This window comes from Gouania willdenowi, chromosome 22, assembly GCF_900634775.1.
Source record: "Gouania willdenowi chromosome 22, fGouWil2.1, whole genome shotgun sequence".
Lineage (NCBI taxonomy): Eukaryota > Metazoa > Chordata > Actinopteri > Blenniiformes > Gobiesocidae > Gouania > Gouania willdenowi.
In genome coordinates, this window is record NC_041065.1 from 9,565,780 (window position 1) to 9,591,709 (window position 25,930).

At 37.5% G+C, this 25,930-nt stretch overlaps 1 protein-coding gene across 1 annotated transcript in view; it reads left to right on the top strand.

Annotated features, from left to right (window-relative positions):
• galnt16 (UDP-N-acetyl-alpha-D-galactosamine:polypeptide N-acetylgalactosaminyltransferase 16) overlaps window positions 1-25,930 on the top strand; it is a 60,975-nt gene that overhangs the window by 15,097 nt on the left and 19,948 nt on the right. Inside the window, exons 4-9 of the mRNA XM_028437329.1 lie at window positions 358-425; window positions 11,640-11,705; window positions 17,248-17,369; window positions 23,384-23,471; window positions 23,698-23,782; window positions 25,805-25,908. Coding sequence (XP_028293130.1) covers window positions 358-425; window positions 11,640-11,705; window positions 17,248-17,369; window positions 23,384-23,471; window positions 23,698-23,782; window positions 25,805-25,908 — 533 coding nt within the window. The remainder of the gene's footprint in view (window positions 1-357; window positions 426-11,639; window positions 11,706-17,247; window positions 17,370-23,383; window positions 23,472-23,697; window positions 23,783-25,804; window positions 25,909-25,930) is intronic.

Consider the following 25,930-nt stretch of genomic DNA (forward strand, 5'->3'; position numbering starts at 1 on the left):
TGGCCAAGAGGCAGCAAAAGATACTGTTACATACAAATACATAACAAGCACATTATGAAAAACAGTTATAATTTAAAAAATGTCATCTCGAGTGCTCTCAGTCTGGTCTTAATAGCGTTCAGTGAAATAAGCTCAGTAATTTTCTAGTCTTTTTGCAACCTGTTCCATGTAAAAGGAGCAGAGTAAACAAAAATTCTGTGCGAGCAAATGGAACAGTAGATATCTAGAATTACAAGTATCGCTACTTAATAAATGTTAAAATGGCTCGCCATTAGGTCTGGGCTTTTCCTCACACATCAGAAAGTTGTTTTGATGACTTATGTGAACTTGAAATGTGTTTTTTTTTCTCTCGCTCAGCGTCTTGATGCGAAGTCCTCCAAGTCTGATTCAAGAAATAATCCTGATAGATGACTTCAGCACCGACAGTAAGTTGTTTTTCTTTTATTTATCAGACAAAAACTCCTGATGAATGCCACTAATAATGTTATATACACTGAAAAAGGTTCCTTTGCATGTAAACAGGTTTGGTTTGATAATAACTTGCTGATTCTGGTTTGCTTTTAAGGCTTCATGAAGGAGAGGCAATAGTCTTATATAAGTTATATTCCAGTGGACCTTTAGATTTTTTCTATTTAAACTATATTATGCTGTATTAACTTTAATTCTAAATGAACTCAACCCAACCCTCGTAATTCCATGAGTTATTCTGATTGACAGCAGCATTGTTGTGGAATATAGGTAATTTTGCTCATTAAGTATTAAAACAGTCTTTATTTACCATATTCTTGGCCCTGCTGCCTTGCTATATGGGTGCAACTTCCTGTTTTATGAATAAAATGAAGGTAAATAGAAATGACTTTTGTTAAAACTGTTGGAGACAAAAAAATGTTTTACCAGATAAAGACATGGGCGGATTCACTAAGATCTGAAGTAAAGGGTGGTAAACCAGGTGCGTACCTAAATCCCTTGGTGACGCAGTTTCCTCACCTGCTGCGAGGAATTCACTAAGATTGCAGCAATGATTAGAGCACGTGCAGAAGTGGTGGAGACCGCCCCTATGTAAATGAGCGTTTTGCTCTTTCATTGTGGAGAGGTGAGTGCACAAAAGCACATAATGACCTTTGAGGAAGTTAAATTGGAGGCAGAAGGACTTCTGTGTCTGCTGCACAAACCTTTAATAATGTAGAAAAGTAAATAAACGTTTTTTGTTTTTTTTTAAACAACTTTAAAACGTAATGATATACAATACATATTCATTAGAGGGAAACGCGCTAAATGGATTGAGGACGCATTGCGACATGCAGCAGCCTCGCACTCCTGATTCCCTGGGGTTTGTGAGGCTTATTTAGTGCGTGGAATGAAGTTTGCACACATTTTAATACCCCTAAACCTTTAGTGAATCCACCCCATAGTGTAGACCTCATACAGTAGATAAAAAAATCAAAGATCAGTAGCACTGGGCTGCTGTTCTTGCGCTGGCTGGGGCTGTGCGGTCCTGATGGGCTGTGGCTGGTTCGTGGGCTGGGATGGGAGGGCGCCATCCGTGGGGGCTTGGCCCGGGGGCTCGCCCTTGGGAGTTTGCCTGTCCCGCAGGGGTGCGCCTGGGGGCCGGCGGGATGCTGGCTGGATGCTGGCGGGGGGGCTTGGGGTTGGGGACTGGGGTCGGTGGCGGGATGTGCTGGGTTCTCGGCTCCTTGGGGCTTTCTCGGATGTGTGTGTGGGGGGCAGTGGCTGCTTTTCGGCCTGTGATCTCGGGATGCGTCTGGGGGCTGGGGCTCCTTGGCCCCCACTCTTTCTGCTGGCCTGCACGGCTCCTGGGTTTGCAGTTGTGGTTTTTGCTCATACACTGGTCTACAATGCACTGGCACGCCTTGGGATGTGGGATAAAACTCATACTGGGCTTAACTTTAGACACGTTGATCCCAAATACCTGCTTTAGGTACTACCACTCACTCCTTCCCTCTGTCCACAGTCACCACCATTATACCTAAGCTTCACACTTGTCACGAGACTGGCTTAAAAAAGTAAAAAAATTAAATAAAAAAAAAGATCATTATTATGAAAAAAGATGTAAAAGATTGAAATTGCCACTCAAAAGCTTGTTTTGATCTCCACCGTAAACTATCTGTTATTGACATTGTTGGAAAAGTTTTTCACATTGCATTGTGGGATGTGGAGTCCCATAGACTGATGCATAAAAGAGTTTTTACTTCATTCTTACAGTGATTAGTTCACTAAAAAACACAAAAAAATCACATTAATATGTGAAATGTGAAAGAATATAGGTAATGTAAAATACAAATAATGTCCACTTTATGATGTAGGCTGGTGACTGAATGCACTCTCATCCCAGTGTTTATGAAATTGAGGCCTACTACGTGATTAGAAACACGTCTGTGCTGTAATAAAGTGAATTTGACCAATCAGCGCTGTCCGTTTATCATATATCATTATAATCTCGCGCTTTTACGCATTAACAATGTCAGCAGGTTCCTGCATGCATTCCTTCCTTCCTGCTTTTTCCTGCAACAACGTTGTTTTTGGTCTGAATTCCGGATTTTAATTCTTCATGTTTTTAAAGAGTTATTCCTCAATTGTGACGTAAGTTGCTCTGCACGGTTTCTCCAAGCTGAAATCACCTGGGTTTAGTGAACATGTTGATATGCTGCTTCGTAGTACAGCTGCTCTGTGACGGAAAATGTTTTTGGTTAGGTGAAGCGAACAGCTTCATAGTACAGGGCCTCTACGACTTATAAAACAAGTCATGTCAGCATGCAGGCTGACTACACCCCTCTAATGCGTTAATGTCACAGAGAAAATTAGATATTGTGTGCGAAGTGAAAGCTTCTCACACATTGGTTTGTTTTAACATCCACAAGAGAAATATAAATACTTAAACTCCATAGCAACAGTCGAATAAGCTGCTGTTGCTACCACTGCTGGAAGCCGTTTTATATATATATATATATATATATATATATACCTTTTTACACAAGCAAAAACAAACAGAAGTTTTTATTACAGTTTAGACAATTAGTGTTAAAAGAGGATAATTGTATAATAAAGTTAACGTTAATGATTAAAGGTTGGGCTTTTTTGCACTCAGTCAGCATCAGGCTGGAGGACCACATGAGCTCATGCTTTACACTGGTGTCCTTAATCACCACCACATGCACCCTCAGTCTGTGGAAACAACAGGGTATCCACACACACACACACACACACACACACACACACACACACTCACACTGAGCGGTGTCAGAGCTGGCTGGGCATCTAAACAGCAGCGGGAGTCCTGACAGCTCACTAATGCCTGCTTTATCCTCCTCTGCTACCTGCTGCCTGCTGCCAGGCGGCCTCACCCACACGCTCCCAAAGGCTCCATCAATGGCAGCGTTAACCTCTCTGTTTTCTGTTTCACTTCCCACATTAATTTCAATGCTTTATGGTTCCAGTTCACATTAAATCTGAATGTCTCCCACTGGCTCACCGTGTGTTATCGGCCATGTTTTTTTTTTTTTCCCGTGTCTGCCTTCGTGTATTACAGTTATTAAAGATCTCACAGACGTCTGCTTTGGGAAGACGTTAGAGCACTCATGGCCCGGGGGCCAAATCCGGCCCTTTGGAACATCTAATTCGGCCCGCAGGAGAGTGTAAAAATGACTGAGAAAACATGAATTATTGTCTATATGAAAGTCAACAATATATGCAGGGGCTCATGGTTTTTCCTGGTGCTTATATTGCACGATGGGAGTTATTTTTAATGTTAAACAGTCAAAAACCTAAAAATTATTACAAAATCCTTCAATTTTCCTCAAATTATTTCATAATGTTTCCCCTAATTTAATAGAAATTGGTCAAAAACTCTAGGAAATTTAAAGGAAAGATCCTGTTGGGACCAATATTTGTCACTTATTGGTTGGATGTTGTCGGTTTCTTACATATTTTGTATTTTATGTATACGAAGAAGTGCAAACTAGGGAACAACATTATTATAAATACTTGTTTTCCCGCATAAAATCTTTGGCCCACTTGAGATCAAACTGCTCCGTATTTGGCCCCAGAACTAAAATGGGTTTAACAGCCCTGCGTTAGAGTGTAAATATGATATTAATCATAGTTAAACTCTATTAGTACTTTAATCTGGAGTACATGGACTCAATTTTGTGTTACGAGAGCACAAGTACACTTTACTGTATAGGTCAAGTATAGGTCAATATTTGATCCACTGAACACTGATATATGATTTATACATCATCACATTGATTTTAATACGTTTGGTATAAAAAATAATAAATACTTCACGATGGCTCTGACATTCAGTGCAGACAGGGTGAGAATCATTTGATTTGACTCATCATTAGAATGTAAAGCCCATCACATGCTGCTAAAAGTCCATCTTGTCTCAGTTTGTTGACTTGTTTCACAGCTTCTGTGGCTTGCAGCAGTTTTTACAGAAAAAAAACAAAACATTAAAAATGTCACAGTGCTTCATGTGCTCAACTCCAACATCACAAAAATCCAGCAGCTGACTGGTGAGCGTAATAAGGAATGAAGTGTCCCCTGAGCCAAATATTTCCTTTAGTATTTAGGAAAAGTAATATTGAAGATACAATGCAACAAACACCATGTATGATGATAACATGTCCATAGATGTAGGATATAGAAAAATGCAGCAGGTAAGAGTTTAGAATTGAACAGAAAAGCCAGCATGTACTGTACACATCAGCTATCATTTTATAACCAAGTGAATAACATTACATTTTTGTACTGGGTGTGATCATTCAGGCAGAAAAGGAACTATCTGTCCTTTAAGTTTATGTTTGAAGCAGGAAAAAAGGTCATCTGACAACCAAACTGCATAGAAAACAGCTTTAAAACCTGTGTTTGATTTAACCTAAAATTACAGTACATTATGAAGGGGATCTGGATCAATAATCTGTTATCACTGGCAATATTTAAAAAAATCATATCTAAATTTTTATTAAATTTGGCTCAGTTATGTCGAGTTGGTTCCTAAATCAACTCACCAAATTTCATCTGGATCAGAGACGGATTGCCCATTTCATTGCAATTTTCCGACAATATGGAAAGTGACTATTCTTGCGGTTGCCGTATGGACAACCCCCAGTGCTATTATTATTAGGTTTACGGGCAAGTTTAGTCTTAGTCACATGACATAAACTGGTCAATGAGGGGCGCTGCGTAGTGGCAGAATGTCAGTATATTGATACAGCAACCGTACGAATAGCCACTGCCATTAATAAATGGTCCAAAAAATGAAACAGGGGTGAACTAGAGATTATCACCAGATAGACAGGTGATCATAATTATGGGTGTGAAAAAATATTCAATTTCACGATATATCAGGATTAAAAAAAGACAAAACAAAAAAAACAATTAAATCGATTTTTTTATTTAAAAGATGCTTTCAATGTGTCACAATTGTTACTTGATGCACTTGATTTTATGATAGCAGTGTGTAATGCCTGCAATATTTATGTATGCACAGGCATTTTATTTTCATATAATCTGTTCAGATCAGTGTTTACACTGACACAATAGGAGAAACTATTTTAATCTTATTTTTGTGCATTGTCAGTAACTCAGGGTGATTTATCCTTAATGTTCTCACTTACAGTTGTTACAATGCCATCATTGTGTTGTCATGGTTACTTTGAGACTTCTACACAGTAGTTTCAGTGAAAAGAAACTTTGTTGCACTTTATTTTATGATGTCAGTGTGTGACATTGCATTTTCTGTTTTTCAGTGAAAATGTGCAAAAACACTAATAATAAATAGGATGTTTTGAATTAAATAGTTTTGACTTCATTGTCCACTGAATGATCAATATCTTCTGATGAACATATACAGCAACTTGATTTTTCATCTCTACGTTTAATTTTGATATTAACTGGGTAGAATACAATATCGTATCGTGACCCAAGTATCGTGATACTTGGGTATTGCAACATCCTTGCCAATACTCACCACTAGTCATGATGTTATGGCTGACTGTCTGTTTTCCTGAGTAGGTACTGAAGGGAACTGAAAGGCATTAACTAAGCAGCATACAGTAGATAGTTGAATACATGCATTAGGGTCAGAGCAGAGCCACAGGGTGAAGAGTACAGATGGAGTTCACACAGTGGGTCAGTGAGAGTGGCTCCTGATTGGCTGCTGGACGATGGAGGAGGGTGAAGGGCAGGTTGTTGTGCCTGAGACTAATCCTGTTAAGGCTTGCCCTGATCATGAGGACGTCGTCCTCAGCCAAGGACAATGTTCAGACAACAACATGTGACTCCAAGAGAACAAACAATATGTTAACATGGCATGACAGCATTCAGCGCCTACAGTAAATAGATGTTAAAACATTTTATTTTTGAATTTGTCTGAAGCAGCTCTAAATAATAGTAAAAGGTGTGCAATATATGAGCGAGTCCTCGTTTTCCCCTGAATGGATAAGGGACAAGATCAATCAATTTTGTTCGCAGTCTAGTTTAATAACATGATCTATTGTATATTCAGCTAATTTGGAGTTACAGTAGTTAAGTCCCACTGCGATTAGGTTAGTTTATAGCAGACATGTGCAACTGGTGGCCAGGGGGCGACATGAGGCCCTTGATCTAATGTTAGACACCCCCCCCAAAAAAAAAAAACTACAACAAAATGCACAAAATAAAAATAAAACATAAAATAGCTCAAAAAACACACTATACAAACAAAAAAAATACACAAAATACATAGACTTTTTCCTGTATTAATGTTTATATTGGTCATTATTCTGTTCTGTGGTGCTCACCGAACACAAAATGACTGCAAAACTACAAAAAAGAACAACAAAATGACAGAAAAATACACAAAATGGCTGAAAAAGTACACAAACAATAAAAATACACAAAAACTATTGGTCTTTCCTGTATTAATGTTTTGATGGTTTATAGCAGACACGTGCAACTGGTGGCCTGGGGGCCACATGAGGCCCTTGATCTAATGTTGAACAGCCCCCAAAACAAAAACAAAAATATGTCTCCAAAAATACAAAACAACAACAACAAAATGACAGAAAAATGCATAAAATGACTCAAAAAACACCCATGAAACAACAAAATCACACAAAAACCATTGGTTTTTCCTGTGTTAATGTCCCGATTGGTCATTATTCTGGTCTGTGGCCCTTGGATCACATTCCTGTGCTTCCCACGCTCTGGTTTATATGTATTCATGTGATTTAGGTTGATGTGAGGGTGCTGGAAACACACAGGAAATTAAAATGAAGAAGTGTACGTGTTTAGGGTGGAAATGTGTGCATGTGTGTTGCCACCTGTCCTTCATCTTCTTTGAGAAAGTTCCTTACAGAGATTCATCTTTGACTAAGTTAGACAGTCCGTACATAGAGGACTTTGGGACGCGTTTCTGTTGTTTGGTGTGAAATTTGTGCTATTCATAACAAGCTAATCCTTATGTAGCATTTCTAACATGTTTTAAATAAGAGGCATTACCGAACGGACATAAAACTATAATGCCACAGATTTATCATGACATACACGTTCCTCAAATGAAAGACGGACCGGGATGTGCTGGGGAGTAATTTGTTGCTTGGTTTTCTGCAGCTGCAGCGACTTGTTGAGAATGCAAACTGAAACCAATTGTCAGGCTGATTTAACGCACCTCAGAAGAAGAGCATCGTTAATCTCCTATGGGACGTATATATGTGTGACTTTAAGGAGCTCTCACATCTCAATCGTTGCCAGTCCTCCACATTGTCTCATTAAAGGAGAACTGGCTCTGTGTGTGTGTGTGTGTGTGTGTGTGTGTGTGTGTGTGTGTGTGTGTGTGTGTGTGTGTGTGTGTGTGTGTGTGTGTGTGTGTGTGTGTGTGTGTGTGTGTGCGTGTGTGTGTGTGTGTTGTGGTCATGGAGTTCACACTGAGTGAATGCAAACACGTTCACACACATGCACACACACGATCTGGCTAACAGTACAACAGCTGCTGAGTGGGTGTGATTCATGACTTTCTGCTCTTCATCCCTGAGTGGTTGAGAAAACCGCACACACATGCACAGTACGTACACACACATGCACAGTACGTACACACACATGCACAGTACGTACACACACATGCACAGTACGTACACACACATGCACAGCACGTACACACACATGCACAGTACGGACACACACATGCACAGTACGTGCACACACAAACAATGGCGTGCACATTGCCATGAGAATGTGGATGTAAACAGGGTTGCACAGCAAATTTAATCATGGGGGATTACAGCGTGTCTTGGCAGTGTGTGCATGTGGTTACATTGCTGCTGTGGGGGTGGGTGGATGACTCTTCATTGATCTACCCTTAAATCTTACTCACTCTCAGCATTACTAATCATCTCAAGGGCAAATGTGTGTAAATGAGTGTGTTTTTTAGCTGTTATTTCAACACATTAGTCCACCCTCACACACAGTGTTTGTCCTTGTTGAGAAAAAAGCAAAGCCTTTTTTGAGCTTCTCAGAAGAATGAATTGGCCTTTTGTACGTTATTAAACTGTTTGCTGGTATTAACACAACCAACACCTTACAATTCCTTAACCTCTGGCACCTGCTTTTCATTTTGCCTTTTTACTTTCAAAACCTAAAACGGTTTTTGGAAGCATGTCGCTCAGTTTGTTTGTTTGTGTGTTTGTGTGTTTGTGTACACAATAACTTGAAAAGTCATGAACGGATTTTGATGAACTTTTCAGGGAATGTTGATAATGGGTCAAGGAACAGCTGATAAAAATTTTGGTGATGTTCTGGCAACCAAAAGAAAATATATAAATATAGTTCTCTTTATTTTCCCCTCCACACTGTGGAACTCCAGTTAAAAACATTGTTTTAGAACACTGATGATGTCATCAGCAGTGATGTCATCAGTGTACGATTGTGTACACAAACAAACACACACACACACAGACTGACCAACATACTTCCGGAAACAGTTTTACAAAATCTGCGCTAAACGGGCTTGGGTTCATTTTTTTTGTTTGGTTTGTTCTTTGTTTTTTTTTGTTTTTTTTTTTTTAGATTATTATTGATCAATTATTTTGTGATGAATGCAATGTTGTTGCTGTTTTGTTTATCTATTTTGGTATAGTTTCTTTGAATATTGGACACATTATCTCTGCAAAGAAAGTCTTTAGCTCACTTTGGTTGTGAGTGTTTGAAATCACACAACGCACTACACACTCGCTGAGAATATACTGTCTACTAAGAAGATGTGATATGTTATCGTTTACGATATATCGTCAAAAACATTCTCACCGGTAAGAATATGTCATCCCACGATAGAAACAATAAATTCCCATTTTGGACATTAGCAAGGGCCATGGGTCATTATGTCCAACAATTTAGTCACGAATGCCCCGAAAAAATTTGATCCACAGGCCAAAATTTCCCCAATTTTTTGTCAACAACTCATTATTTTCTGGTCTAAGTTCCTGCACCAGATCCACCCAAAGTTCCTGCAAACACGTTGACAGAGATGCACGCTGCCATCAACAATTATTAACTGGAGAGTGGACTAAAGCATGCTAAGCTAAGCTAACCCTGCGAAACAAATGAGTGAGCTAAAAGCTAACACTAAGAGACCAAGTAAAAACAACATGTCTCACTGTCATCAAACCACAGAGAGCCACCGGTTTGTTTATGGTCAGATTCAACACTTGTATGGAAGGATTAAAGTCTACTAATGTCACTATGTATCCATCCAAATTGTGAAACGCAATATTTTTTAATTATATTTCACATGTTCACAATACAAAGCTGGTCCCATTAGACTAATGTAACTATTGACTATTATTACACCTAAATATCCTAAATGATTAAATCATCAACCTGATTATAGGAAATCTGAGAGATGTTTATCAACCATAACTTTATGTAACTCATTATAAGATATAAAATAAACAAGATTCAGCAGCATTAAAAACACTATTGGAATTATTTTTGCTTTTCATTTGCTTTTTTTTTTTTTTTTTTTCAGAAAATAATTTCCTTTTTAACTGAGAAAATAAATTAATTACATACAATAACACTAATAGATTCACCCACATGCACAAATATATTCCATAAAATATCAGCCCATGAGCTCATTTGTAGCCTTTTTTAATGTTGATGTATTCACATTCATTTGTGTTTGTAAGGAACCTGTTTACACTTTAACTTTTTATTGTTTTTTGTATCGTAACTTTTATCATTACCGTGATAAATACCAGAAATTATCGGGATATATTTTTTAGTTTATATTTCCCATCCCTACTGTCTACTATATACCAGTGTTTCCCACAGTCCTGTATCCCTTCAGACATTTAACCTGAAGCCATGTACCCCTACTCCTGCACACTTATAATGTAATGTCATATACAATGTAGACCTACAGTGAAATTTGTCTCTGAATTTTATCAATCCCGTTGAAGTATAATATATATATATATACTGTATATATATGCTGTATATAAAGAATAATGATCTGTAAGCACACATTAGAATGATCAGATATTTAGCCCACTGGCATTTTCAGTGAAAAAACAATCTCTAATGTAAGAGGTACATTAGAGATTGGTAAAGTAATTTAAAAAGTAGGAACAATTAGTTTAAACTGGCAAATAATGGGCATGACAAATGGTGAATGTGGTTGAATTAGCAAAAAATAAACATGAAATATGGTGAAAAGAGGTTAAAAATGACAATAATGGGTCAACATATGTGACATTAGGTGGAAAAGTGGTGGAAAGGGTTTACAATGTCTTGAAAGTGGGAAAAAAATAAGCAGAAAAGGCATTGAAATGTGATGGAGAAGTGTCAGAAATGGGACTAATGTAGCAAACATGCATTAAAAGGAGCAAAAATAATGGGCTCAAATTCTTTATAATGTATTCGTAGTTTCTTGAAGACATCTTGCAACCCCCTCTTAGTTTCTTGCGACCCCAAATGGGGTCCTGACCCCAAGGTTGAGAACCCCTGGACTAGAGGGTAGTCTTACAGAAGCTAATGTGTCATTCGTGGCAATGCATGGAGGCTCCTGACTGCTGCTCTATTTATATTCTAGTTTCCAATGTTGTCACACTGTTTTTAATTTCTATTCACGTACCCCTGGGGGTACCCGTACCCCACTTTGGGAACCTATGCTCTATACTATTAGTATCATTAGGATGGACCGTTCCCACTGAAGAATACTTCCAAGTTTCCCAAGATCCATTTCAAACCGACAATGATAAAAACCTGAATCAGTTGAGTATGAGTAGTGGGCCCACTGTGCATACTCAAAGCTTAAAAACTTAAAAAACGTCTCGATATAGTGTACGTCTGGGTATTTCTCAATCTTTCTAATGTGAAGGCACTATATATTAATTTTGACATCAGACTTAGTATGAGTTGTACGTTAGTATGACATTACAAACGTAGCCTATGTGTTTGATGACTTATTTCAGAGGAATCACTAATTAATGCCTAAAATATGGAGACATTAGTGCAGTGACAGTATCATCTATCCAGCTGTCTATGCATTCTGTGGGTATAAAACATTGTTGGGTGTTTGCAGCTTTCAGATGTGTGTGGTGGAGACTCCATTATAACCAGACGTGTTCTTGTGCTTCCAGCTGAGGACTGCCAGCTGCTCGCTCAGATCCCCAAAGTGCGCTGCCTCAGGAACGGCCGGAGAGAGGGTGAGTCACGGGTACACAATGGAGGACGAGGGGAGGGGTCACGGGCCCCAATCGTCGGAGCGTAATTGGAAACAGAACATTTTAGATACGAGTTTTTAAAAACCAGGACTACTTTGGAAAAAAACGAATAAAAGATCAGATCAATTACTCCCTCAGCAGTTTTGTCACCACTGATCAGTTTCAGGCTGAAGAAGTTCAAATGTTTGGATACATTTCAACTGAAGACATTAGTTTACATGAGGGTTTTTCAACCACACTCAACATAAGAGATCGTCAGTTGGTCTAAAAAACATTTTTGAAAAGAAATTAATTATTGTCTGCAAATATGCCATTGTGCTGCTACTCCCCATCCCAAAGCGCACAGACATAATAATAATAATAATGATAATAATAATAACAATAATAATAATAATGATGATAATAATAATAATAATAATAATATATATTTGATTCCTATGAAAGACACTTTGATATGACTGACTTAGTGTTTATTGTTAATCACTGATAATCCGTGTTAGGAGTAATATACATGTATTACAGTAATATATTCCTTTTTGAAGTAACTCAGTAGTGTAACTTATTACAAAAGTGAAAAGTGGTAATATTATTATACTAGTTACAATTAAAGTAACTCAAGTTACATGCATATTTAACGTAAGTGTACATTTGCTTTGTTTTCTCAATTATTGCAATTATTTGAAGAAAAAAAGATGATCATTATAGATAAATAAATAACTTATGGGGAACAAAAAAGAGCTTCCTGCTCCTGAAACAGCAAAAGTATTTGAAACAAAACTTAGACCGATGTTATTCGAACACTATCAGTGTGATATAATAAGTTTTCTGGACCAAAAGTAACTCAAAGTAGTGTAACTCAGTTCAAAAACAGTAATATTGTAATACAAATATATTACATTTTTATCCCAGTAACTAGTAATATAAATACTGTATATTACAAGTTTAGAGTAATTTACCAACTTTTTTTGAACATTTTTGGTTGGTGGTGGTTTTTGGGGTTTTTTCCAATGAAAAAAAAGTTTTAAAAATACTGATTTACATGTCTTCAGTTGTTAACCATGAAAGATAAAGCTTTTTAACTTGGTCAGATATCTTAAAGGTCTCACATCATGCTATTTTTCACCCATCTCCATTTGTTCTAAGAACCCCAAAAACATAGTATTTGAGGTTTGTTTTTCCAAACTCACCTGTTTTCCAGAGTTTTAGCCTCTGAAAAGTCACTTTCTGAGCAACTCTACACAAACAGGCTGTGAGCAAATCACCCTCTAACTAACGATTGAGGGAATCAATGAAAAAAACACTTTGGCCATGTGTTTGAAGCCCAAATAGCACTTTTATCATGTTTAACATAATAACATAGTTCATGTTATGCCCCAAACTCACCCAAAATACACACTGGTTAAACAATAAGATGAAAATATCGGCCTAAAAAACAATAATACTGTGTTAAATCTGGCCACTCAACGTGTGAAGCCTGTTCACTTTGACACTTGTGCCTTGTTGTGTCCATTTATTCCTGAAAGCTTTCTAGAAACTAAAATAAACCCAAGGCTGGTTTCAAACATTCTGAATCTCCAAGAATACATTTCTGCTTCACATCTGGGATTCTGCACCAACGTGTCCTCTGTTGTGTTCAGGTGAAGCATCAAGTGAACGCTGCAACTTACAGCGACCAGAGATTTGATCAAAAAGTGAGCGAGAGAGTCTGTGTCCTCGACCCTGCATTGATTTTTTTTTTTTTTCATCTCTAATGGTTTCACACCTTCAGGCATCATTGACTTTCTTTCCTTTAATGTGTTCCAGTGAAGCCAGAGGTCACTGAGCGTTAATGCCTGCGTGTCTCCACGAGGCAGCGGATTAGTTTAGAGCGTCACCTGTTTTAAGATCAATGAGCATTGTTAAAGCATCAGAGCAGTGGTCCCCAACCACTGGGCTGCGGACTGGTACTGGTCTGTGGACCATTTGGTACTGGGCCGCAAAGAAATATAGTTTTTTTTAATTCATTTCATTTTATTTTTTAATTATGTTCAGGTAATTTATTGATGAAAAACTGTCCTTGCCACTTTTGCACTCGCATCACCTTTACCTGACTGTACTCAATTATACCAGGGAGCGTTTGCTACGTACAGTAGTAGAGAACAAAGTTAGGGACTGGCTAACAATGACAAATATGCAGTTTGAAGCTCAGGGACACTTTTTTCCTTTGGAATTTTTTTTTAAAAAGTCAGAATTTTCTTAAAACAACAAAAACAGGCCTGACATTATCAATGTATATTGATTTTTAATTCAATCAGGCAGAGGTGCAAAAATATTAGTGTAAGCTAATAACATGAGAACACGGACGAACATTTGAAATAAAATTAAAAAAATAAGGGTTTTTATAGTATGTAATATAAATGTTTCTATACAAGACAAGCCTAATTTTATAATACATCATATTGTATATAGTGAGAGAATAGTTTAATTTGCTCTATATACTGTACCTTCTTCTTCCTGCACTAAGAGTTGCAGGGGTCCTCTGATGGTCATCTTATGGGCTGATCTACTAAGATCTCAAACTCAAATATGCTCAAATACTTTAAGCATATTTACGACAAGCAGTGACTGAGCGGCGCTAATGACATATCAGAGGAATGTGTTTTAAAATAGAGAAAAATGATCACTGCTTTGCTTGGATTCACACTTCTGTCAAGCAAAATTAATTTGCTCCTCTCAGCAGCTCCTCTGTGCTCTCCAAAGATGAGCGACTCTGATTGGACACGAATGCTCTGTGTGAACCTGAAAAACAAACACACCATGTCTATTATTTGTCTGACCTTTGATTTCTAAACACGGCTCTCAGAAATCAGTTGATTTGGCTGTAACTACTGCTGAAAAAAATTCAGACATTTTATTTGAACTGTGAGTTTTTAGGCAGGGCTACAAGACTCAAAACGCCACTCATTTTGTTTTTCTTCTTCTTCTTCTTCTTCTTCTTCTTCTTCTTCTTCTTCTTCTTCTTCTTCTTGTGTACACTAGTTAAAATCGCTACTCCTCTGTTATTCGTTAACGGATTGGGATGAAATTTGGCAGGTATAATCTATGGATGTGTACGCATAGACACTCATAGCCCAATTTTCGATTTGGGGCCCAGGTGGGCCCCAACAGAAGAAAAAAACGAAATTTGATTTCTCATTTATTTGCGAGTCAAATATTACGACGATTGGTGGTACCAAATCATTGGCACATACCACTATATAAATGATGCTCATTTCAAATAACTACTCTTCCGTAAGTTCTGGTTAGATTGGAATGCAGTTTGGTATGAATACTTTATGAATGAATATGATGAGACGTTCACCACCATTTCCGGTAATTTTCAAATTTTTGGCAACATAGTCGTGTGATATATCGTTTCAAAGATAATTCAACGTAGATTACGATTATGCCTTGCACAATTTGATTGGGGGCCCGGGGGCCCACCCCCTTTTTTAGGTACATTCCATGAAAGTCGTTTTCTCATTTATTTGTAAGTCAAATATTGCTACAGTTAGTGGTACAGAATCATTGACAATCATTGATACCAATATTTGAATGGGGCCCATTACTCTATATGTGTCACTGGGGCACCAAGCGGCCCCCGGGGGCCCCATTCTTCAAATGACTACTCCTCCGTTAATGCTCGTTGAATGAGGCTGTAATTTCACATGGACATTCAATGAGGTCAAGAGCCTCTCGGAGAAATTTTTCGGTAATTTCTAAATTTATCAGAACATAGTCGTGTGATATATCGTTTCAAAGGCAGTTCAACGTAGATTAGGATTTTACGTCACGTAATTTCATTTGTTTTATTTGGTGGAACCGAGTCATTTCACTGAATTCTCGGGAACCTGGTACGTGCTATTTGGCGTGGAGACGTTCCGCTGGCCTGGCCGTAGTTCATCAGAACTTGTTATTTTAGACATAGATCGCATCCTTTTTAAAAACACTTTTATTTTTTGTGAGAGACTGCCATTTTTGCTCAAGTCGTATACAGGTGTTGTGATAAATTGTGTGACCCAACAAAATGGTGGCCACCATCTTTAGCTATTGAAGCCTGGCCACCTATCAATACCTTTAGTATTTTATATAGTCGTGGTGTTAGTAGATGTCCTGCAATGTCTACCATGTTTTTACCTTTAGTTGATCGGTCCTTAGTCTAAATATAAGAAAACAAAAGTCATGGTAACTAAATATAAATCTATATTTGTGCATTAATTAGTCAGAGATGTGAGCATTTCTTGATCACACTTCTGTCAAGCAAAATTAATTTGCTCCTTTCAGCAGCTCCACTGTGCCCTCCAAAAGCTTTTTTTTTTTTTTTTCTAACAATATCTGCTCCTCCAATATGAGATGAGCAACTGATTGGACACGAATGCTTTTATTTTGTTCTTTCTCACCCTCCAACACATGAATAAAGATAGACTGATGCATTTCTTTGGTGTCATTTCTTTTGTTAAAAGTGTTTTTAGGATTAAACATTTAAAAAATCACATCTTATTAAAACAGACCTCAGCAGATCAACGTATGCACACCTGGAGAAACTAATCCAAAGTGCAGTGCTATTCCCAAACTACAAATTCTGTCATCGGAGCCTTGGAATTTGTTATAATAAAGTAGTTATAATGAATATCTACTATCTATGATTATAACTGCATACAAATTAGTTGAAATGGTTGGCTAATTGTCTTTTTAAAGGACCATTTTCATTATATTACCATAATGAAATATAGTATTTTCATTTTCATTATATTACTATTATGAAAATGACTATATACTAGAGTATATGTAGTATATTATTATACTATATATATACGTTATATTTGAAAAAAAAAGATTTTAAAAGCAAAAATGTTTTTTAGAAATAAGTCAAAGTAACATTAGCAATAAATTGACATTATTGAAGAAGAAAATGGGCATTTTATAACGTTGAAAAGGCTTTTGATTTTTTTGCCCTTCATTTTATTTTAAAAAAACCTTTTTTTTCTTTTTTCTGCACGTGTTGTCAGAGTTTAACACTATATGCATTGCAATCTTTTTGCGACAGATATGCAACATTTATTCTTGCAAAAATAAAATATTATGTTTATTTTTTGGGCTAAATAGTAGTCGTCACCCACCCTCCCTAGGGAAGGGTAAACCATTTATTAGAAGGGATATAGAAAATGGAGGCCAGCGTTACATTGGAGTTGAGGGTGGGGGGGTGCAATACAAGGGAAGGGGAATTAGGGAGGACAATGAAAAGAAGGTTAAAAGCTAAGCCTTTTTTATGAGTCTGCTGTGCCAGTATAGTGATGTATTTACAGAGAGAATGTTTGGGGGAAACGTCCCACAGCTCAGACATTATGAAATAAAAGTGAAAAAATGACCTGTTGGGAAAAAGTTGAGTAATGTCACTCCAGACAAAATTACGATTTCCTGTTGAACCAGTAGGAAAAGAGTGATTCAGTTCCAAATGATTTCACTGTGTATTAATGTTTTGTGTGTGTGTGTGTGTGTTCCTTAGGTCTAATTCGATCACGTGTGCGAGGAGCTAACACAGCCTCCGCCTCCATTCTGACCTTCCTGGACAGCCACTGTGAGGTCAACTCTGATTGGCTGCAGCCAATGATCCAACGAGTCAAAGAGGTAAAAAAAATAAAATAAAATAAAGAAGCTTGGTTTGGTGATGCCATTAGTCAAACTTTCCCATCAGATGCTAACACGTGTATTTGATTTTTTTTCTTGCTGTGTCAGACTTGTGGGAACTTTACAGCAATGCAGGGCAGAATGTATCTAATGTGATGCAATACATTGGCACAGCTTTGCAACAAATAAACACTCAATTTGTTCAGCTAAGATTGAGGTCATACTACACCAGATGTCATACTGCACTTTGCTACAACTGGAAAGACTTTGTCACCATATTCCACTCTGAAAACTAACTGAAAATGATTTCATTATTACAGTACAAAGTGCTCCATCTAATAGGAAACTGGTTGTGCAAATTGTTCACGTCTGTTTAATCCTTGTTTTCTACAAAGATTGATCTAAATCCAGAATGTATTTATTGAGTACATGGCATACAACGTGCTCCCACACTGTTTCTCATTTTGCTTGTCTTGGTGTTTGCACTGAGTTTAACACAGACTGTGTGCTGCTTGTTTTCTGATCCAGAACAGTTTCAGTTAGTGCTGCAGACAGATTATCCTAATTCACTGTGTCCTAAGGGTGCAATCTAGCAACGGGGAGGCTGATATCGACGGCTGGCTGGTTTTAAAATAAACATGTCTCTCTGACAGTCAGCCCTTTTAGCTTCAAGCGCAGAGACATGGTGCTCTAATCTCCCATGTGCCTAAGTCCAAAAAGCCGCACAGTGGCGCTGTTTTTGGCTACGCGCTATTCTCCCCTTGTACTTCGCCTCGCGCCTTCATCCCAGTTACGCACTGTGGGTGGAGCAGACCTGAAATATGGACATTCCCATTTAAATCTGGCTTTACATGCATTCTCCGGTGTGCGTAAGTCCTTTTCCTCTTATGTGCTTCTAAGCATGGAATAAGTGCAGCGCCCTGATAAGGTGAAACATTATATTGCAATAGAAATATGGACTTAGTTACATTTGAAGCCACATGGACTCGTGCGTCACGCAGCAGCAGCTGTGATCACTCAGCTACTGATGCGCGATTAATTAAAACTCTGACAGACGCAGGCTTCTGTCCACGTTGGTCACAGTGATTCAACTATTTTCATACTATGTTCAGCATAAAGCGCGTAACTGCAGGTGCGCAAAAAAGCATTTAAAGGAGACATATCATGCATTTAAGTCCTTCCTTTTTACATATAAATCATACAGTTGTGGTCTATATAAGGCGGAACTGCAATGCTTGGGTCTGAATTCCTCATTATTATAGCTCCACAGGCCCCTTTTCTACCACTTTTCTGATGTGCTTCTGAGAGCAACTCGTTTTGGTGCTGTCTCTTTAAATGCAAATGAGACACTTCATACCCCGCCCCCTCTCCAGGTTGCAGAGGTGACACTCAGTTCAACTCCACCCTGTTCGGCCAATTTTGTAGTTTGATAGAAGCGATACGATTATGTAGCGGTGCAGAAACTTTTTATTCACACGTTATTTACAAAATGTCAACAACGGAAGACTTGTCCATCCAGCCTTGCATGTTCCAGCCAGAGTCTGACCCAGTGGAGCGAGATGAAAATGAAGATGATGAACCTACAGAACCCTAACAAGTGAGCTAACACAAGCACCGAGCTAACACAAGTGCCGAGCTAACGCTAGCGTCAAGCTAACGTCACGAAATGCATTTTAATACAGTCGGCAAAAACGGAAAAATGAAATGACTAATGAAAACTTTAGACTTAAATTAAACCACGTAGGCCATATCATCAAGGATCTAAAACGAGCACACAGCGCTAATATATGAAGACGGTGCAACTGCTAATGCTAACAAAACAATGACAGGGGCGTCTTATCATCACACTTTTTAGCGTTATTTACAGCTTACCGAAGTGCTCTGTTCGTCGTCTCCAAAGATAGAAGGAATTGAACCCTCAATCAGACAAAGTCTTTCTGTAAATCCTTCTTTATACTGGTGGAGGTTGCTGAAGCAGTCATCCTTGAAGTGCTTCGCACACAAAAATGACCTTACCCACAGATGTGGGTACATTTCCGTGAAAAATATAACTCAACCAGGCACTTCGAAAAGGTTCTGATGCTGGGAGACGGTGTAATGAAGCGTGTGGGTTACTACATCCAACAACCCAACATTTTGACTTATCCTCTCGTAACTTCAGCATCTTTGAGCTTGGACTACAAACTCGCAGCGAGAAATAAAAATGGCGGATTGCTCGAAGTGTTGGGTCTGGAGTCGATGTCCTAATTTGGCAGTTCCGCTGCAAATACTGTGATATAATAGTTCAAAAAACATAATAGAGAATAGAAAAATCAAAACAGATTGAAAAATATGACCAAAACAGAATATAAAGATATCAACGGCGCACCTGAAGACACAAATTTGATTTTTTCTGTACTTCTAAGCACGCTAAATATACAACAAAATGCATTTAAGGGCTAAAAAAGTGGATTTAGCATATGTCCCCTTTAAGTCTGGACGGGAAAATACACCCCTTGGTGAATATGAGGATTTGCATGTGGAAACACTACAGTTTCCACACTGAGATTTATAGGCACTTGCATATTGTTCTTTGATTGATCTTTGATCGATCACCTGGCAATGAATGAAAGACACAGTATTTCAGGGCAATGAAAGAAAGACGCAGTATTTCAGGGCAATGAAAGAAAGACGCAGTATTTCACTTGTCATTTGTTGATTAAGTCAAGCCTATGTGTTGGATGAGTAAAGATAATGTGTGTAATGAACCAAAAAGTGAGAAGGGGTATTATCAGCTTGACAGAACATGAAAAAAAAGAGAAAAGTTTGGAGTTTGAGCGAGCGAGCATATTCAGGAAGTTGTACAACGATTGACTCAGTCATGGCTTTTCAATCATTGTGTGGCATAAACCCTCCACCATCACTTCTGTGTAACATTGGTATTGTTTTGTGATTGTTTAGTGTGGTTAAGGTTCAAGTTCCAGCAGCTCCCTATAATATATAAAACAGGTGTGATTCATCACACGCACTAAACCTGCAATTAATCATCCACAGAGTCCCTCCCTGAATCACCTCCCCTGATACTGTTTGCCCGCTAACACATGCACACAACACAATAAGAAACTCTGCCTTAAGGAAGACTTGTTTAATAGTCCTTCATGTCTCCAATATAAAATCATTAATCTGTGTGAAGTGAATGGTATTTTGTTCATAGATGGCTTCAATAACCTGATTTGCAGCTGGTTAGATACAGTTTCCCTGTTTAAATCCACTAACAAAGCAAATTAAAAGTCACTGCCATCGTGTCCTAGTGATTGAAAGGCTTCTCTTCTGTAAGGCTTGATTGGTTTTGTGGCTTTTTGCATTAGGTTCAGTCTTTCCATTAATGAACTGTGAGATTAAATCCTTTGACGATCTTTTTCAGTTGCTTTTGTTAGTCGTGTGTGTGTTGTTGTTTTTAGTTTGGTGACGTGTTTCTGTTAGTTCTTTTTCTGTCTGTGGTATTGAATGCCTGTCTATTTAATGCCGTGTTTTGTCAGCATGTTTGTGTGAGAATGTCATTTGAATGTCCTCTCCTGCTTACTCCATCTCTCTGACCGTCTGTTGGTCAGTTTAGATCAGAAGTTTTGGTTTTATAATTGTTAACAAATGGACTTTTATTTGAATACTACTCCCGCCTGCCCTCCTCCTTCATATCCATGTGCATTTGGGTTCTACAACACCAGAGCATGGGCAATCATGGCTAGAGGAATATGGTGTGCTGTTGTCTATTTTAGTAACAAGGGTACCTGATAAAAACATGGTGCTAACCAGGAAAATGACTTTGTGAAAATTATTTTTACATTTGTATTTCTACTGTGGAAGTACAATACAGCACTTAAAAGAACTTGTATAATATAGAGCTGAACATACAAAAATGTTGCTCTCACTAGACAATTTACAACCAACTAACTTTCAAATACTTTATTACCAGGATATTTCTGACTTCTTCGCACATTAGAAATCATTCATTTAGAGCCTAGGTTCCCAAAGTGGGGTAGGGGCACCCCCAGGGGTACACAAATTGTCATAGGGGGTACATTAAAACTGATATCCAAAGTTTCTGAGAAATCTATGTGATTCTTTTGAAATGCAAAAAAATACCTAACTAGTCTTTTACTATTGTCTACTGCCGGTGGTCATTCACATACATTAATGTATATAAGTCTCGCCTTCGTCCTATAGACCACTATACAAATGGAAACGAACGCCCAGCCAATAGGCTTTGACTTCCTGTTTTTGAAACTGTCAATCAAAGTGAATGCGGAACTGTGCACAGAAACAAGGCCGTGCATCACAACAGCAAACAGGTGATTATGAAATTTGGCTCTTAGCTGACCCACAGACCTATATCAATGTGACCTGATGCAACTTTGTTATGTTCCGCGATGCGCGTGCAGAAAAGTAGAGGCGTGGCTTCTGGTAGATTGGGACAGGCAGTGGGAGGAAGTGGAACTGTTGAGGGCGGGACATCGAGCCGTTTCTCAGAAACTCCAGGTATCAGCTTTAATAAAAAATAAAAAATAAATGGAAACTAGAATATAAATGGACCAGCAGTCAGGAGCCTCCATGCATTGCCACAAATTACACATTAGCCGATGTAAGACTACCCATGGTTACACAGATTATCATGTTTATCATTATTTATTATTATTATTATTGTTCCTCAACAGGATAAGTACAATTTTGAGACAAATTTCACTGGAGGACTACATTGTATATGACATTACATTAGTGTATCCCAACTTTTTTGGGTTGTGACCCCATTTTAATACAGTGTCTCCAGAGAATTTTTCCTTTTTTTTGTAGAATTAGCTTTTAAACATGTTTGTTGTCTCCAGATGTAGTGCACAAACAGACAGCTCAGATATTTATACTGCATTTTATTTGAACTACATTCATATTTGAGAAAGTGAAAGTATAGAATACAGTTGTTTCAGATTGTTTTGTGTGTTAATAAATATAAACTATTTATGTCACAGACGCTCAAGAAATATTACAAATGAAAAGAATAAACACAAAACGAAGAAAGAAACAGAAAGAAGAGAATGTACATAATTATGTAACATACTGTTTATGAGATAAGGATTAAATGCAAGTGTACACATTAGAGTAGAAAAAATAAAATAATGTAAAAATAAAAATGATAATATTACAAATATACAAATGTACAAATATAATACAGATATATACAAGAATCAGAAATCTGTCAAGTTAAAGTGAGGAGTTATACAGAATAGCGTAAAGCTTTGTTTATTTTTTTAGGATTTACTACTTAATGTGTTTTTGATTATACTAATAAATAATAAACATTTTTTTTAGATGTTAAACAAGAACATTTCTTCACAATGGAACTGCAATTAAAAAAGGTAATTAAAGATATTTAAAGTAACGAAATGGAGGGTGCGCAGTTGTAGGAAATGTGTGCAGAGAAATTGATGAATTAGTGACATGAGTGACATCACGGATTCAACCACAGTCCATTCCATAAAGCAGATGAGAGCATTCCTTCTCATATTACTCCCTTTGGTGTAATAAACACACAACAGTCTGCATTTGGTGTTTAAAAGGAGTGGCAGCTTCTTAAATGGTGTGTTTTTCCACCAGATACGTCTTTAATGCGATGTGGGACACGCTGGAATCAGGGCCGGCCTTCCCGATAGGCAACACAGGGGGTTGGAGGGACGCCAAATTGCACCCTCCAATTTATTTTATTTATTTGTTTATTTTTAAATATTAATTTGAAAAGGTATAATAAACGTGAAACACACCCTATACAATCACTGTACATGTTTTCTCTTAATTGAATATTAATATTAAAAATCTGTAACTATACCTGCTAATCTTCTGCCCATATTAAGGGGACATTAAGCAATTTTGGGTCTGGCTGGAAAGGACACCAAGACATAGAGAAACATGACATCTACCTAATATCTATGTTGACTATCAAAGGTTCTTAATATGATCGCCTTTCTTTCTGCTTTTCTCACATTCAGGATCACACCAGAGTGGTCAGCCCCATCATCGACGTCATCAGCCTGGATAACTTTGCTTACTTGGCAGCATCTGCTGACCTTAGAGGAGGTCAGAGCTAAATGCACACACTGTACGCAGTGACGTTTGGTTTTACACACACACGCACGCACTAAAAAAAAAAAAAAATAAATCATCCCTAAATAAATACAATTATGATTAATTTTAAAAGGTTTTGGTGCTGCCATGTCTATCAGCCATATACATGTAACATATCTAACAACATCATTTCATACCTTAGTCAAGCTGTTGTCTTTGCTGCTGTTCTTTTTAACAGGGTTTGACTGGAGTCTCCACTTCAAGTGGGAGCAGATTCCCATCGAACAGAAAATGGCAAGAAATGACCCAACCCAGCCGATTAGGTGTGTTTCCATCCATCCATCCATCCATCCATCAGCTACCCTTTGTTTAAAAAACAGATGTTGCGTAGATTCCGTGCATGTGGTAAACATACATAATTATATACCAGTTGTCCCTATTTTGCAAAACATCCTCTGCCCCATGAGTCTGTTCTAAAATATGTTTGCAGGTTTGCAGTTTTTTTTAGGTCCATTAAATTGAGTTAAAGTGTCACTGCAGCAGTAAAATCTGAAAATGTAGGTTAAAAAAAAAAAGACATAGCAAGGCATCATAAGTTCCCTCTCCATAATTTTATATACTTTTCATTTGTGGAAAAGCCTAAACCCCAAACCATGTCTCGAACATTGGTTACCTAAGGCTTAAACAACAAATTCTAAACAATGAGTGGAATTTTAAATGCAAAAAAAAAATTATATATATATATATATTATTTTTTTATATATATATATATATATATATATATATATATATATATAATGATTACTTTAATAGTCAGTAAATACAATCTCCTTTGTAAAATGTAACCAATTATTTTCTCCTATTGTCAGAAGTGTGAAAAAATGGCCTCCACAGCATAAAAAAAATCCTGTTTTAATAAATCCCGAGAAGATATAGTATTATATTAAGCGATAGTACTGTTAGTTTGTAGTGAATTTGTCCTAAGAAAAATAGCCTAAAAAGGAACTCGGAACATTTCCCAATTATTTTTAAGTACAATTTTAAATCTGTGCTTCTGTACCCCGAGGGGTACACGTACCCTTGTTTGGGAATCACTGCTGTAGAGTAATGATTGATAATTGAGTAATAATTATTTGAGCATGTATGTAATAACAATGACTTTGATTTACGTAAGAGCTTTTGTAGCTGCACATATTCCACAATAGGTTTCAGGTTTTAGAAATGATTTTCCCTATCAGCCAGCTTATTAAAACCAGTCAGAAATTTAAATAACAAGAACTGAGGAAATGCTTTGAACTAAATAAACAACAGTAGATTAAAGAAATGTTTAAAAGAACACACCAAAAAATACTAATTTAATACAGTGATTCTTCAACTGGGGTTCATGCCCCCTATTGGGTGAAGACGAGAGCGGACTTGCTGAACATTGAGCATTAGAAAAATTGAAGAAAAAAAAAATGTTTGCACTCAAATAATTTTATTATTACTGTTCTAAAATAGGGCATTGCACATTTTGTGTTACTGAATGATTTGACACATTTTACTCTTGGGGTCAATCTGACCCCAGGAATACTTGCCTCCAGAAAATGATTTTCAGAAAATTGTTGACCAAGTTCTTGTGTCAGACTCTTTATTTGTTGAATCCATAAATAAGCCCTCGATAATTAAATTTTGACCTGTTCTCTAGCGCCACCATCAGGTCAAACTTTTACAACATATGTTGGATTATTCACTATAAAGTTTCAGACACATTCGCCTCTGCGTCTTGTTTACTGTGAAAGCGCTGTTCCAAAACCTCATTGATAATAAACCTTTTCCGAGAGGACAATTTTTAAACAGCTAAAACAGCTTCGGGTCAAAATGACCCCCCAGAGGAACACCATTACATGCAATATATTTTCAACACACCAAAAAAATATCACGATCATTGTATGCTCAATCAACTGTACCCATCAAATTATGAAAAGTCATGAAATATGAGGCAAACAAAAAAAAAGTCAATTTTTTTTTTTGAATAATGAACATTAATAGGGATCAAATTGACCCCAAGGTTAATAGGAGGGTTAAAGAAACATGACATGACATGACAAGGAACTTAACACCAGCTAATAATGCTCAGGACTCCAGTGTGCACATTCCAAAAACAATGTTAGATCAGTTAGTGTCATGTGGACTGGTTGTTTGAATCATCAAAACAACCTTTTAGAGCTTGATCTTTTAAATGAAACCAGCTCAGTTTTTGTTAAAGATATTCATTTTTTTAAAAAAAAGCATGTAACAAACCCTCTGCCTCACGGTGGTTACAGTAAACATGAGCTCACACGCATGTTTCCTCGACTTCACAGGACTCCTGTCATCGCCGGTGGCATCTTCGTCATGGACAAGAGTTGGTTCAACCACTTGGGCCAGTATGACACACACATGGACATCTGGGGAGGGGAGAACTTTGGTGAGTGAGCTCATCCACGACT